The 17,082-nt window shown below is 35.3% G+C and overlaps 1 protein-coding gene across 1 annotated transcript; it reads right to left on the reverse strand.

Annotated features, from left to right (window-relative positions):
- Positions 1-1,746: 1,746 nt before the first annotated feature.
- LOC143627689 (uncharacterized) lies at positions 1,747-7,456 on the reverse strand. Its single transcript, XM_077097461.1, has 9 exons — positions 7,319-7,456; positions 4,666-4,883; positions 4,163-4,277; positions 3,932-4,021; positions 3,338-3,499; positions 3,126-3,245; positions 2,326-2,436; positions 2,155-2,236; positions 1,747-1,997 (listed from the first exon to the last, which is right to left on the reverse strand). The coding sequence occupies exons 1-9, from the start codon at positions 7,454-7,456 to the stop codon at positions 1,933-1,935; spliced, it is 1,101 nt and encodes a 366-aa protein (XP_076953576.1). The 3' UTR covers positions 1,747-1,932.
- Between the last annotated feature and the right edge of the window lie 9,626 nt (positions 7,457-17,082).

Consider the following 17,082-nt stretch of genomic DNA (forward strand, 5'->3'; position numbering starts at 1 on the left):
TTGTACCTTTTGGTTGAGCTGTTCTTGTATTAGTCGATGCTCCTTGGTTTTCACCTGTTAATCAAAATGATATAACATCTATGCAATAATAATAAACATAATCATCGAAATTCACAAAATTGAAGAACATTTGGTTAAAACAACAAATAAATAATCGACCCTAAGAAGAATAAGGAACACGATTTAGAGTTTATGTCAAAACAAAAATAAAGATAAAAGGCACATATCGAACATAATTTCATACATTATGAAATCGAAGAATAAACAATGGTGAGATGCTGCTTGTTAATCAATTCATGCCTAAATACATACTGAAATCGATTTAGGGTTTATATAAATAATTAACGAACACCGAATCATATGAGAAAGAAAGAACTATAACATACCAGCCTGAGGTCCAAAGATTGGTGTACCAAAAGGGTTTTCGGCGGGACCAGTGGTGGAATCAGGTGAGAAAAAGGGGGGTGGCGGTGGCGGTTGCGGCTGCAACATCGGAGACGAAGGTAGCTGAAGAATGATTTAACAGATGAATCGGACCAGTGTAAAATCCGGTGAGAAAAAAGGGGTGGCGGTGGCGGGTGCAGCTGCAACACCGGAGACAGAGTAATTAAGCTAGAGGATGATTTAGGGTTTGTATGAAAGAAGGCGTTCAGATTGAATCGGGCCTGTTATAGGAAATGAGTTTGTAAATGGATATTGGTGAGAGCCGGGAATGGGAGACTGATGATGGGTTAAATGGATGACATGTGGCATAAAGAAAGGTTTATTTATTTAGTAGTATATATATATATATATATATATATATATATATAAAAAGCATTATTTGCTCAACTCACATAAATAACTATTCATCAATGTACAAGCAAACATCCATAATGTACAAGTTGTTAAAGCCTATTAATTTCTTTGTTACTTACATGTCCAAGTAACATACAATGGTATGTTAAAATGTGTGGTGGTTATTTTTTACTAAACAAATATCTTAGACAAAAACATTCTTCTTCGCTTTTACTTTTCACACCAACCTAAAGATCTTTAGCACAAACCTAACTTTTCACACACTCAGCCAACCTGATGATCCACCCAATTTGAATACACTCCGACGTTCAACATAACATCAGGTACTTAATCTTTCCCATCTTCGCTTATTACCTCCATCTAACCAGATAATTTTAATTGCAAACAGACACTGAACCATCGGCCAAGAAAACCGAGCACTAAATCAACTTAACATGAAAGCAGCATATCTTTTAGAGAACCAGAAACTTCAAGCATATCTTTTAGAGAACCAGAAACTTCAAACTAAAAGACTATTAGCACGCGGCGTTGAATAACATGTCTTTTGTATAGTTAACAGCTGCTTATTTGTATAATATAAACTAACTGATAACGGTTATCACATCTGTTTCTTTTGTAGTTAGGTAGTCTATAAGAAACATGCTGTGTAAAAGAAACTATTACAACTGATGTTGCCATTACTTTCGTTTCACGCATCTTAACATATACAAATTGCCACAAAACACAAAAACGTACACATCTAATATCCGTGCCCGCCGCAACACACGGGAGAAAACTAGTTATCTTTATTTTCCATTCAAAGTATATAATAAATAGTAAATGAGTTGGTAATTGTGATTTATGTATATATCAAGGCCCCAAGTTTGAACCATGGGACTCACCTTCATGATAATTAAGTCCAATTTAACTCCAAAGCATCAATTGTCACATTGCTCCCCAACTAATAGTTTCATCCATTAATCACATTCTACAAATAATGTATCTAGACCCACAAAATCTCTTGTATCTGGTTCCAGCCCGGCCCTACGGGCACATGGCTCATTGAACCCAAAACACAATGAAGTCGAGTCTAGGTTCACTCAAACCACATAAGATGTCAGGTCTGAAGCTGCTTAAAATTACAAAATACATCCATTAGCAAGTTGTTGAGGCACAAGCTCTAAGACAGTCCACAAGTATATCCTCATTTAGTGACCGCCCTGCATAAATCAAATAGTTACTTGATAAACTATGAATATGTTTCTTAAAAAAAAACAATTCTGAAGGTCGTAAACATTAAAAGATTCTAAATTTCACCCGTTGGAGAAAAATATAATCAAAATCAACCTGCTTTCAGAAGAGTGATTATAAGCTTACCGATAAACACGATTTTATTTGTTTGATTTTCTCCACTTCTCCATTTAAGCGCAGGAACGATCTCGTATATCTCCCTCACAGCCTGCAAATTGAAACCACTTTATTTTATTCTATGTTTTGCACATCAATTTATATATGCAGAGATTAAAAAGGTATTGTATTATAGTTTACCTGTACGGTGTGAAGTTCATCAGAATTCACAATACTAAGAACACCTTTGCATCGATACACATCCATGTCATATTTCTTATCCCAAAGAATCTCCTCAAGCCATAAACGCACCTGAAAAGTTGCCAAACATTATGACACAAAATATATTATAAAAGCCAATATAATATCTTGGTTTATGCTTTTCACAATGGGTTTGGTTCGGCTTTGGTTTTATCGGTTTTACCATTTGGGCTTAAAAATTTTGGCCGGAAAAAAAATCACAAAAAATAATGAACTTTGGCCTAAAACCCGGGGCCTGTATTTTTTGTTAATTAATGACTAATTAATAATTACACATTTGGAACTAAACTTTTCAGCTACACCATTTACTAATTTCTTGTAGGTTACTTAAAATTGTTTTTTTTTTTTGTTTGTTTCAGTTGATTCACTTCGGTTTTTTGGTTGATAGTAAAACCTAAACCAAATTGGAGAATCAGTTTTTCTTAAACTTAAAACCAAACCGCCGGGTCTTCACAATGTTGCAAACTAGATGAGATAATTTCAACCCATTTAATTACAAATGGGTCAACTTGGGTTAAGTTTGACCTCAAAACAGGTCATAAGCCAAAGAAATATATAGCTAAAAAAAGAAGAGGTCAGATGGTCACCAGTTCAAAGTTGCTCATAGTCTAATTTCAACAAAACCCCCTAAACTGTTCTTTTTAAAAGACTTATATAAAATTGTAAAAATACTGTTTTGACATCATAATTAATGCATAAAGCAAATTTTTATAAGTGGTAAAAAGAAGTGTTAGAAATACCTTATCAAGATCAAGCTTCTGTGAATCTTGAATACATATGGTTCTCACGCCACTATCATGAAGATCTTTAGTAGTGAGCGACTTGTTTTCCTCTAGTAGCTGTTCCAGATGAGCAGCATGCTGAAAAGACACCATAAATAGGGAGCAAAAATTATAGTGTTTGAAATGACAAATAGAAAATTATTCGAGTAGAGGGGAGTCATATCACTAACCGAAGCATCATATGCTCTGCAATCTAATACTATGGATATATCAACTTGACATCTCACAGAATGAACAATATTAGCAAGTGAATTAATGCTCATTATCTCCTTATCGAGTTCCTCTAGAGAATCTGGATAAACCAGATCAACCTTATTAAGAATTACAACATCCTACAACAAGTTTAACAGAGAATGAGCATATTATAATAAGATGATCAAACGTATTAAAGTGACTTTCAAAAATATTGCAGGTGGCAACATGGGTGGATAAGCATGTTGAATAGCAGGCCAATACGGGCTTAAGTTTAGAAATTATAAAGATATAATGTAAGTCTTTGAATAAAACAACTAAAAGGGTTATATGCTTTATAAATCGACATTATGTGGCTTTCAACCCGTTTGAGGCGTTCCCTTTTAGCTAGAACTTTAGCATTGACCTATCTGACCTGTTTGGGACCAAAAAACAACCCAAATCAACCCTTCATAAGAAAATGGGTTGAAAATGCCAGTATAATTTATTTGAGTAACATACTACTAGCCCTAGCCAGCATGACTCTGCTTAAAATGAACCCTAAATAATTATGTGTTTATGTTATCACTTACAGCAAACGCTATTTGTAAGAAGGCTTCAGGAAACGTGAACGAATCTTCATGCTTTTTGAGTTGAAAACGAAGATTTTTGGCATCTACAACCTGTTCAAGAATAAATTCCAGTGATTTTTTAGCATCTTAGACTTGTGCTTTTGTATATGAGTGATTAGATTACACTTAATTCACTTTCTACTTGAATTTAAAAGAAAGCATCTTAACCTTATACTAAAATAAGAAACCTACAGTGATAATTGAGTCAAGCTTTACAGCTGCTTCCAACTGATCATCCAGCCAAAGAATAGATGCAAGAGGCGCAGGGTTTGCTAACCCTGTGGTCTCTAGTAATATATGATCCAGTCTACATACACAATGGATGGTATATATGTCAGTGATCAATGGATGGTAAGTCTGTACCACAAAACTTTACAACATGAAAGTTAAGAAAGGACACAAACACACACATGAACTGGAAGGAAGAACCAAAAATCATATTGATTTTCTTACACAACTCAATTTTAACCCAAACATCTGTTCAGATGATGTATATACCACTAATCAATGGATATTAAGTTTGTAACACAAAAACTTTACATGTATATACATGCATCACTTTAAATAAACAAGTATTCCAAACAAGCATGCTTAAACATCATCAAAAGCTAAAACAAGATAATATTCATCAGAATCACACACAAGATTTATTTGCTATGTGAGCTCAAATGAAATTTCACATAAAAGGGCGTTACCTTTCCTTCCTCTCAACAAGCTGTTCTAAAGCTTGAACCAGACTGTGTTTGACAGTGCAACAAATGCAGCCATTTGCAAGCTCAACCCATTCTTCAACAAGTGCACCACCTTCACCTTCATTAATCATAGCTCTCTCAACTCCAATCTCTTCCCCAAACTCATTCAATATCACAGCTATCTTCTTTCCATGTTGTCCATTTAATATATAATTAACCAGCTGAAATGAAATCCACAATTCCAAAGCGGAAAACGTGTTTAAATAGAATTACCATTACTGTTAATCATACAAACATTAAGATAGGTGTTCAGTATTCAAATCGAACTCGAAAAACTTGAACTTCAATTCGAATAAGAATGTGTGATTTTCAGTTCAATTCGAATTCAAATTATGCATTTTATTTTATATAATACAATTATATAAATACACAAACACACACACATATATATACTATATAGTGACACGCACAATTACAAAAGAGCTTTTAATAAGACATTAAATTCTGACATTTTATATTCAATCCAATGATCAACCCAAGAAACAATAAGTGAATAAACCTCTATCAATAATTGTGTAAAATTCTAAATCCATAATCTAGTAATCGGTTTTAAGTTTCTGCATTTGATTCTGACAGGAGCCCGAAAATAAAATATTGAATTGATAGAGATAAACAAGAACAAGGATAGGCCCGATTCGAGAGGGGCTAGTCTCCAGTTAATCCGATTCGAGAAGGATTAGATCTCCGATTAAAAAGGTATATAAACCTTAATTTTGATCAACATAAACATTCACATCCTAGAAACTAAAACAAGAACCTATAAATAGACACAATTTTATAAATAAATGTTGCGGTTACTTAGACCCTTCAGCTTAAGACGGGTTTGTATCAGCACTTCCCAACCGGTAAAACGACTTGTCCTCAAGTCGATCCAATAGTGGTAGTGCCACGCGATCATCCATTCGATTGTAGGTTGACCCGTGTCACAGACCCATTGATTAGCTAAAATATGGGAAAATTGACATGCAACCTGTCCATTCTCAAACCCAAATTTCAGTGCAGCCTTGAAAGAATCCAATCCAGTAGAAGTTGGAATTTGGAATCCAGAATAGACATTTGTTAGTTTTTCCTGCAAATTGGTACGTGTCAACTTCAACATCTTGCCACGGGTCATTAGTGGGGTTTCCCTTGATCGGTTAAGTTGATCAAAATCTCCCATCATAAGTTGACAACCATCTCCGATATTTAATTGATCAACATCTCCCATCTTCAATTGAACATCATCTCCAATCTTATGTTGCGACCCATCTCTGATCTCTACTTCAGCACCCAAAGCATGCCTTGACTTATTTTCGTCATCGCTAGCGCTGTCTTCTTGAGCATCCTCTTTATCAAGATCCGGTAGTGGTTCATGAGATTCCGTAACATTCCACAAAGCCTTGATCTCTGTGATGTCATCTTTTATAGCCATCAGCGAGTCTAAACGGGCTGCAATTATTGCCAACCGAGCTGCTAGATTCTGGGTTGCATCCGTCATGCGATTTCCCGGCAATGGAACCAAATGATAGAACCCCGAAAATAAAATATTGAATTGATAGAGATAAACAAGAACAAGGATAGTTGACCCGATTCGAGAGGGGCTAGTCTCTGGTTAATCCGATTCGAGAAGGATTAAATCTCCAATTAAAAAGGTATATAAACCTTAATTTTGATCAACATAAACATTCGCATCCTAGAAACTAAAACATGAACCTATAAATAGACACAATTTTATAAATAAATGTTGCGGTTACTTAGACCCTTCAGCTTAAGACGGGTTTGTATCAGATTCCTATTTCATTTAGCTTGTTACTTCGTTTAACGTTTTGTTCATTTGCCAAATAGGGGTATGTTTACTGTTTAGTGCTCAATTCGGACCCGGAAAACTCGAAATTAGATCCGATTTAGTTCGAGTTCGGTAATTGAAGAATTGGAATTTGATTCAAATTCAGTATTCGAATTCGAAACCAGCTTAAAAATTCAATTCGATTAATTCGAGTATTCGAAATTGGATTCGTCGAACACCCCACATTAAGATCAGCTGCATAATTGCTAGCATAGTTGATAATAAGCTCCAAAAGGCTTAACCTAGCATCAACTTTCCTTATAATACTTGTTTGTTCAGAAATTAGGGCACAGTTTGCATGATCCGAAATGCGTGCCTGTTTATTGCTCGATTAGGACTAAGAAAACTCAAAATTCGATACGATTTAGTTCGAGTTCAGTAATCGAATCCGAATCCAGCTTCAAAAGTCAAAACTTCGAATCGAACTGGAATTCGATTCAAATTCAGTATTCAAAATTCTATTCGATCAACTCGAGTATTCAGAATCCAATTCGTCGAACACCGCTACATTAAGATCAGCTGAATAACTGCTAGCATAATTGGTATCAAACTCTAAAAAGCTTAACCTAACATTAATTTTCCTTATAATACTTGTTTGTTCAGAAACTAGGGCACAGTTAGCATGATTCAAAACAATTAATACACGCCTGATCACCAGAAAGACTCTAGTTCGAAACAAACACTGCGTATAAACTCTATACCGTGAAATTGTATTGTAAAGCTAACGAAATGATAACATAGAGTTAATTAGTTAGTAATAAATAATAGTACAGTGGATTTGCCGGCGCCGAGATAGCCGGTGATAACAGTCACGCCGACCGGTGGAAGCTCGTCCAAGTTGTCGTGGTTACCGGCTAGGGTTTCGTTGATCGCCACGGCGAGTGGCGGTTCTCCGTCTTCGTCTTCCATTTTGGTGTTCGTCTTGCGAACCTCTGGAAGTGAAACCCTTAAATAGTTAGTGACCGAGCCGAGCACAAATTAGGCTAGGCTCGAGTTTGACTCGTTCTTAGTTACTAGAGCTTAAGCTAGGCTTATTGCCTTATTTTGAGTTTTCTTAAAAGCTCGCGTTCTGACTTGTGATATTTTCGAGTTTGAGCTTGATTTATTTAATATTTAATAATTTATATGTATTTTTTATTATTATTTTTATATTGTTTTTGGAAAAAACTTAAAACTAGCTTAGGCTCGACTCAAACCAGTGTACATTACTTTAAACGAGCTAAAAATTTGGCTATGTAGTGTGTCATTAATAAATTGAAGCTTGAAAGAGTTAAACTTAAAAATATATAAGGCCTATTAAGGTTTGACAAAACTAAATAATAACTCAAGCTCAGTCTCAAATTATGTTTGAAAGAAAATTGTACTTATGCCTTACAACTTATGTTTTCAAGTAATGTGGAATTTTGCAAACTTAGGAGTAGGGGTGCAAACGAGCCGAGCCAGAGCTTGACTAGGCTCGAGCTCGGCTCGTTTAACTTACACAGAGCTCGAGCTCGGCTCGTTTTGAGCTCTATTTCCAAAGCTCGAGCTCGGCTCGTTGGTAAATTTTCAAGCTCAAGCTCAGCTCGTTTACTATATATCAACTATTTTTATATAATTATAATTATTTTATATTTTTTTCTATTATAATTTTATGTGTAAAATAATATATATTATTTAGTTATCTTTATTTATTTTTTAATAACATTATATATATTAATTAATAATTATTAAATATATATTTTAAAAAATTATATAAATGACAGGCTCAGGCTCGTTTATTAAACGAGCTTACTTTTAGGCTCGAGTTTGGGCTCAGCTCGATCGAGCTTTGTAACGAGCCGATCTCGAGTATCTCGCGAGTGGCTTGGCTTATTTGCACCCCAAGTTAGAAGGATATATTAAATTCCCCTATGAAATTATATCAAGGCTTATAATTCAAGTATATTTGAGATGGTATGCTTATCCATCAGTCAAACTACATTATAAGGTTATAATGTTTAGCAAAACAAAGAAATTGTTTAAATGTTTTGTCTTTGTCAATAGACTACCGATCAATTAGTATGTTTAGCACAATTTAATATGAACAAGCCTAATGTGTTATGCACCCCATGGTTTTCCAATTGTCGACCACTTTATACGCATTTTTACCGCTCCATGAATAAAGCAAATAAACACTTGGTCTTGAAGTACCATACTTAAGTGTAGTCAATTTTGATTTTTGAATTCTATTTATTATAGATCATTAGTTTTATATTTGAAAATTTGCATACGTGGATCACATGTGGACAGTGGACACCCTAGTTAAAGGTCATGTGCTCACATTATGTTTGCTTTAATAGTATATGTATAAGACCAAGTACTGTGGATGGATGTTGGTTAACAAAAAGTACCACAACGTTATTGTCTTGCAGACGAAGAGAACTCAAAAAACAAGTGTTATGGAGTTAGTTAACCAACATGTTAAAAAAAGTGATTGATTAAAATGGAGGTGGATCTCACAAAAAAGAGCCCTCTTGGTTGTCACCCGGTTGACGAGCAAGAGAGGTGATAGTTTGAACTGTAATGAGGTAACATAGAGTGACGCCTCTTATCGGACCCATCCCATCACAACACTCAGTCTAAGTAGATCTTATCACATATGTTTTTTTTTATGGTATGTTTTGTCTTAAACTTTTGATTCTTGTTTGACTTTAGTTATTTTTATTTAGACAGAATTACAAATTTTGTCCTTTAAACATAGCTGATTTATGGATTAGGTCTTTTAAATTTTTTTTTTGCAGGCAGTGTCTTTTACATGGGATATTTGTTTGATTTTCGTCCTTTTGATTAACTGCCATCCAAAATCCCAGTTAAGTGACAGCATGTGGATGGCATGTGATGGGTAAAAAAGTAATTTAATTTTATTAATATAATAATAAAATAACTTAAAAACACATTATGTTAATAATAAATTTTATCTAGGGCCTACACATAAACAATATATGTATCCAAACCAAATGTGTATATGCAGATGCTGTATATCCAAACCATCCAAACCTAGCTCCCTCACCACCAACTTGTTTTCCGGCTAAACATTGTAAACCGTCGCCAACCCATTTCAGCCGACAACCACCACGTGGACACTCTACCACCACCGTCTGCACCACCCCCTCACCTGATAACACCATGGTTGTCACCATCCTCCGCCACCAACGTTTGATTCACCTCAAAATCCATCTCCAATCGATCGACGCTTTACCATCATCCAGATTTGTCAAAGATCGATGCCTGATTCGTCTCCTCTTTCTCGCCACCACAACGTCAGATTCATCTTAAAATCCGTATGGTTGGAAGACGTTAGCGGTAGTGAGTGGTGGCCGGAGTATGTGGTTCATGTGCGTACCCAGTCGTTTGATTGATCAAATTCCAGAAACGTTCTTTAATTCTCTGCCTTCATTTTAGATTACAAACCCTAGGTTTGATGTCAATTTGGGGAATATTTGGGTAAGGTTTAAGGATGTGGGTGAGGTTAGGCTAGGGGGGGGGGGGTTTGGGTTTTGTGAAAGCTTCTCTGCAACGGGGTGTGGGTAAGGGTTTGTCAGCCGACTCAACATGAGACGTGAGAAAATCGAAAGGGGTGGCGATAGTGGTTTTTCCTTGGCCACCAGAAAATGAGAAAGGGGGAAAAGGAAGCAAGTTGGGCAGCCACTAGTTTTTTTGGCGATTGCAAGCGGTGGTTACAGGTGGTGGTAATGGTGGCCGGAGTGGTGGTGGTATGGTGGCTGGAGTGGTGACCAGGTAAGGTTGAAAGGAGATGAATGTAATCTGATGAGAAGAAGATGTGGAGCGTCGGACCCACTTTAACTTAATAGTTTGTTTTATTTATTGTTTTAAGTAAAAGTGTAATGACCATTTTATCCATCACATGTCATGCACATGTTATCATTTAACAGGGATTTTGGATGGCAGTTAGTCAAAAAGACAAAAACTAAATGAACATTTCATGTAAAGAACATCGCTTGAAAGTAAACTTTTTAAAAGATTTGATCCATAAGTCAGTTATGTTTAAAAGACAAAATTTATGTTTATGTGTTTTGTTTAATCTAATCTACTAATAGGTTAGTTCTATGTTGGTTTACTTTCACGGTAATTTAAGTTGTTTAAGTGGTTGCTTTTGGATGGTTGCTTTTCATGTCAAAAAGACAGATAGTGTCACATACAATGAGTCTATTATTGATTTATTGGGCTCGTTAGCATGGACATGCTAGATTTTCACCTAACACACCTTATACAATGTCACGTATCTATCTCATAAATACCTTCCACGCATCTAATCTAACTATATATTAAAGCAACATGATTTTTTCACATGACATCATTTTAGGGATTTCACATAAGATGCCATATAGTTGTCATGTGAGCAATTTCCTATTTTATTATCTTTGCTTTCAAACATAATATGAAGCATGAACCCGTTTGGTTATGTTTTAACCCATGACCCGGTTTCTCTTCAAATACAACCATCTTCATGTGAAGATAACATTTTGTAAAATTTTGAAAAATAAATTATTGTGTGACACAAGTCTCGAACCCAAGACCTTATGTTTCAAACTAAAGATGCTTACAAATTAATTATTGTGTTGAATTTATTGACTTCTAAATGATATATTGTTAATTCACTTATAATTAATGTATTACATATAACAATTTTTTATTTTTATTATATTTTTCACCCGTGTGAAGCACGAGCTCTAACCTAGTACACATATATACAAGTAAGATGTACGCGTAAACAGTTAATTTTGTTACATTGATAGACTTGATCGTATAATTACGCGTGGATCATTATTACAATCATGTAACGTTATTTGAAAGTATAATTCTGGAAATTTATATTTTTAAGACCCAAGTAATGATTCACCAGGCATTTCTTTCTCATTGTTTTTTATTTTTATTTAAACTTTTATTTCAATATTTTTATATTATAATAAAAGGATCCAATTACAATATAGAAACAGGTAAGCGGGCAACAAGCTGCACCACCACCCCTTTTTAAATCGAAAAACTGATCCTACTGAAAACAAAGTTATCGTTCTTCGGCATCGTTGAGTTACTGTGCACGACCTGATGAACTCTTTTCATAAACATAGCCGCATCGGGGACAAGAGACCCAAATGTATCGAAAGCAAAAGGAATGAAGACGTGTTGATTCTCAACACACGCCTTCTCGTATTTAGTAATTTTTCCTTATTCTACCTTTAGCACGACTTGCATAGCAACAAACCAGGTATCCCTAAGCCCCACAAGAGGGGACACCCCAGTAAGTTCCACACAAGCATCCCCCCCCCCCAAACCAAAAATACAAGAATGTCCGCTGGTCGGAGAGTAGACCTTCCTTCATGCGGATCCAACAATAAATTCACACGTGCCTCTTTTTGCCGAGATTCCCGCCCGTTTTAACACATCACAAAGGACATCCCTAACCAAATTATGTCTATATTTAAACCAGGGGAGTTCTTTGCAATGAACCACATGTTCACCAAAATTATCCAAACAAACTTTACGGCAGACCGGGCAGGGCTCATCAACTGGGAACAAGGGATCATCAAACAATATTTATGAATAGCCCGGTGCTATACTGCTGACATGTGCTAGCCTAACCCTTCGATGGGGATGGCAAAAAAAAAGTCTTGAGCATGAGGAGCCTCAAGACATTCTAATACCGCTCTCTTACGAAGGGACAGACCAAACTTTTCTTCCAAATATTGGACGGTTTTACTATAAAGGGCACTCGCCAAAGTGTAGGTCCTCTAGATGGATCTCAAGACTTGACTCAGATCAATCCGTGTTGTTGGTTAGTGGAAATCACCAACGACACTCGGATCTCGGATCTTAGTTTTGTTTGGTTTATTTGCTAGAAAGGAGGAAGAAGATGGAGAGAGAAAATTTATTTCCCAAAGGTGTTTCTTGAATGAGAAAAAGTTGAAGTTGGAGAAATGGGTTAAGTGACTCTTTATATATGGTCCCATTTATCCAAAGTTTACATAATAAACTTACAAAATAAACGTACCGAGTGTGTAATACACCGACTAAAAGCAAACTAAAACGACATATACAATCCTAAAAACAATATATAATATTGGCCCTACAATCTCCCTCTAGGATTGAGTATGTAGTGGAACCTTCGTCAAGTTCTTTGCTTCGTCTTTATTTATTGAAACTTAGTACTTGTCTTGATCCAGGATCTTGAACCAAATTGAATCTTGAACAGTTCTTTATTTTCTAGTCTTGTAGACTTGAATTTCCATCTTATTTCTGGGAATGATCGGCAACAGCAAATTTTAGAAACATCAGATGCGGGCGGCTCGACATCTAATTTTCTTTTGTTGACTTTCTTGAGCCGACTGGTTTCTTTCCTTGTCTTCAGATACAATCAGTTCCTTTTTAAGTTCAACCACCAACTTTCACGTTCTCGTTTTCTTTTAAGCGCTTCAATATCTGCAACTCCAAGCAGACTTGATCTTGATCTACCTGTCCATATATAGTTGCACAAAAGTTAGAACGGTAAGATTCGCTCACAGACCCTCTCGAGGGTCAAGAAGAAATCATTCATAGGCCCTCCCAATTTCAGTCCCTCAACTTGTAAATAATTTGTTTAAGTCCTAGATTTCCAACGAACTTTGCATGAACGACCTTGACAACAAAACACATGATTTTGAATGAAACAAAGTTTAAAAAAATATGTACGAACATAATAAAAATTTAAAATCTTTTTGGCATTTTCATATATTTTAAAAATAACGAAAATATATACATAACATTTTGAAGTTGAAACTAAAATAAAACAAAATCAAAATAAACAATAAAAGATAGGAGTAAAGATGAAATTAATATTATATATCAACAATATTTATAGAATTTTCAAACGATTTTAATATTTTTGCGAGAAAGATCACAACATGGAATCATTGATTTTCAAAGCCCTAGATCGCGTTTCCATTTTGATATTATTATGTCACAATTTCATCACCGACTGTAGATATCGTCCATTTGTTTAATCTGACAAGTGTTTTGATGCCAAAGTGATACGTTTAAAGTACAATTAGGCACGGTGCTTATGTGGTCCACACTTAATCAGATATGTTACTGATTCCATCATATCTCGGGCTTACTTTGTGTTGACATATCACCTCAACTTGACTTAAACCTTTCTTATTTGATCACAGTACTCTTATTAACATACTTGACACTTTATGCTTTATTTTTGCACACTTGACTCAATCTAGAAAGATTAGAAGATAGCAGAAGATTCAGGGCCTTAACAATCAGGCCTTATATGATTACAAACAGAGAAAGTCAGGCTTGAATCAAAATAAATGAAGAAATAAACCAGAAGTTAAAATCCTAAGATAGATTCTTTTTCGACTCTTTTTCTTGATTTTTCTTTTATTTTTCTTTTCTTTTCTTGACTCTTTTGTTTTTCTTTTTCTTGCCTTTCTATGAGGCTTTTCTTCACTCAAATAAAGATTAAAAATTGACACTTATTTCATAAGACAACTGTGATCAGGTAAAAAGAGGCTTGGATATGACATGTATAATTACATTTCTGCCTTCATGAATATGACTTCATGGAATCATGCAACCACTTCAAAATCGTATATCCACTAGTACCGGCAGGAATTTAGGTTTATATCACCCGACACTTACTTGTTTGTCAAGCCCACCTACACATCTGTGAATGATTTTGTGGACTTTTGATCTACTCTTTTCATGCGTTAAGATCATTGCATACCAGTGTACTATCATTTTTCACATGGTCGGATCAATTCTTAATTGAAAATTTTAAATATCCGACTCCCTCTACGAAGGAGCTCTCTCTAGGCGGGATAATACTTTTTGAATTTTTGAAAATTTTCTTTAACAGGAGTAAAACCTTTTTGTTAAATCAAATGACTCGTTTTAGTTTTTCTTGAAAGCAAACTGAAAATCTTTTTGGTGAGTTAAACTTAACTCAATTTTCTCCCTCTAAAATTGTGATATATTTGAAAAATATTTACAATTTTATATACAAAAAGATAGATAGGTTGTTTTAATCAAAATTGATCATGCCGAGCGATTCGACCATAAATTCAAATCGGGCATGATCGATGGCTTTAGTGAAAAGGTCAGCAAAGTTGTTGTCAGATGGACTATCTTAAGCAAGCATTATCACATTGTATGACAAAGTTGAAGAGATTTAAACCGAGATCCAACAGCTGATGCTGGATCCATCACTTGAGAGAAGTAGTTGGACGAGGTTGGTTTGAGAAACGCTTGAAAAGTTGTTGAACCATTTAAACAAGGCTTCCCTTCCATGAAGTTTGTCCTCCCATGTCGCTTATGAAAGACTCGAATCCGCCATCAAATGGTTTAGCATCAAATAGCAAGAGTTAGTCTCCCATCATATGCCGGGTGCAATCACTATCTAAGTACCTAATACTATTGATAGTCCTCCTTGATTGACCCTGTATGCACTAAACGTTCAAATAGACATGGGTTCCTGGGATACTTTTGTCCCGGGAAGGTCAACCGTAAATCGACCAAACTTGATTTTATTTCCTGAAAACCATTTATTTCTTGTTGGAGCCTCACTTGATGAAGAGCGGTCCATAGGAATCCAAGTAAAAACTTGTTCCTTAGTTTTGACAATTTTGGACTTTTCTTTTCTTGTTTTTGAAATTATTTTTGGTGAATCCTCAGACTTTACAGTCTTAGGATCCTTTTTGATTTTATCCTTCTTGGTTTTCCAAAAAGGTTTCTTTTTGCGTTTTACTTTATTAACCTTGGATCTCACATCCATTTCACTGGGTTCACTATCAGCTTGATCAGGGCTACTAAAAGCTTCTTTTGGGGACTGACTAAGCCGCCTTTGAATATCAAGCTGTTGCTTGAACCAGTGCTTGCAATGTCTTGCAAAGTGAGAAGAGTGACCACACACAAAACAACACTTTCTCCTGGGAGTGCCAAAGAACTCATTTGAACTATAATGTGGTTGGTGTGGTGGGAAATGTGATCCTTGGAAAGGAACATGATTATAAAACACATTTGTGTAATATGGATCAACAAAATTTTGTTGATAATGACCATAGTAGTTGTTATCATAGAAGTTGTATGGCTGAGGATTTCTAAATTGATTGGTTGTTTGAGAAAATGATCGTTTATTTGGTGGAACATATTTACAAGAAGTACTTGTCTTTTCATTTTCAAAAACTTTGCTTTTACTTGAATTATCCTCGGTCTCACAACTTGATGATGAACAACTTGATATGTTCACCTCAACAGGTCTACTTTCATTGACACATTTTTCAACAAAAGTTTCATCACAAACGGTTTCATAATCTGAGTCAGAAGAAGAACATTCATTTTCATTGCAAACGTTTGTACAACTATCATCACTTGACTTTTCACAAAATACATAATTTGACCCTGACTTTAAACTTTCCAACATGGATTCACAAACTTTATTACAAACTGGATTGTTAATAGTTTTGGTTAGATCCACACATGATTCAAAACGTGGTTCTAACTTTCTTTTTAGCTTACAACCCAGGTTAACCGTCCCACATTCACCACCATTTACATCACCTGCTACACAAGACACATTGATGTCAGATTTATCAGATGATAGGACTGGAGCAGCAGTTTGAGAGTCAGCGGGAACAAATTTCATAGCTTTGGTATTCTACCAACCCCGTATTCCATTTCTTCCTCTGGAAAAGTATTATAGCTAAAGTGGGGCAAGCTTGTGTAGTTATCGTTGAATGGTGGTGGTACGGCAGTGTAATCATACCCCAGCACTGCTTTAACTTTGGTACTTCTCTGGGCTCTAATAAGATCATCTAATTTCTCAGATGATGCTTCAAATCTTTCAACTTGCTTTTCTATTTCCTTTTTGTCAGAAACTTCAAGTTTTAACTTTTAAATTTCATCTTTTAAATCATTAATTATGTTTTTATAATAAGTAACATTATGCTCTTTTTGAAAAATTTTAAGTTTAAGATTTGCTACATCATCATGATGAGTTTTAATCTTTTCAACGTAGATCTTGTCAGCCTTTACATATTCAGCATTTAATTGACGAAGTTTTGCATTTTCTTTCAAAACTTCGTCCTGAAGATATCTATAATATGTAACCTTATTTATGCAAGTTTGAGTGCACAGATTGTGATTTATCTCATCGACTGGTGATGTATTGGGAATGATAGGACATGCATGACTGCTTTTACCGGCAGCACTTGTCCAAACTTTATTACTTGACCCAACTTTATTTTCTTTGGACTGATTGTTTATTTGGATCTTATCTTCCATTATTTCAAAAGACTTGATGGTAGAAGCCAACTCTGAGAGTGTCATGGTATACAGATTTGTGGTTCTTTTGATGGTAACCACATTGATGTTCCATGTGTAAGGTAGTGAATTCAACAACTTCATGTTGATCTCTAACAAACCATTGAGGATATCAACACTACTCATTTTGGAGACGAGTGACTCAAATCTGTTGATGAGAGAGGCAACTGATTCCCCTTTAATATGTA

Source organism: Bidens hawaiensis, unplaced genomic scaffold (assembly GCF_021521415.1).
Source record: "Bidens hawaiensis isolate Kalapana, Puna unplaced genomic scaffold, B.hawaiensis_p1.1 tig00004706_1, whole genome shotgun sequence".
NCBI lineage: Eukaryota > Viridiplantae > Streptophyta > Magnoliopsida > Asterales > Asteraceae > Bidens > Bidens hawaiensis.

What these genes read in the sequence shown, in the direction of transcription:
- LOC143627689 (XM_077097461.1), bottom strand. Translation starts at nt 7,456, where the DNA reads ATGGAAGACGAAGACGGAGAACCGCCACTCGCCGTGGCGATCAACGAA. An exon ending in AGCTTGACTCAATTATCACT is followed by an intron (nt 4,022 to 4,162) that starts GTAGGTTTCTTA and finishes ATTCTTGAACAG; the next exon opens with GTTGTAGATGCCAAAAATCT. An exon ending in AGAAGCTTGATCTTGATAAG is followed by an intron (nt 2,437 to 3,125) that starts GTATTTCTAACA and finishes GCAACTTTTCAG; the next exon opens with GTGCGTTTATGGCTTGAGGA.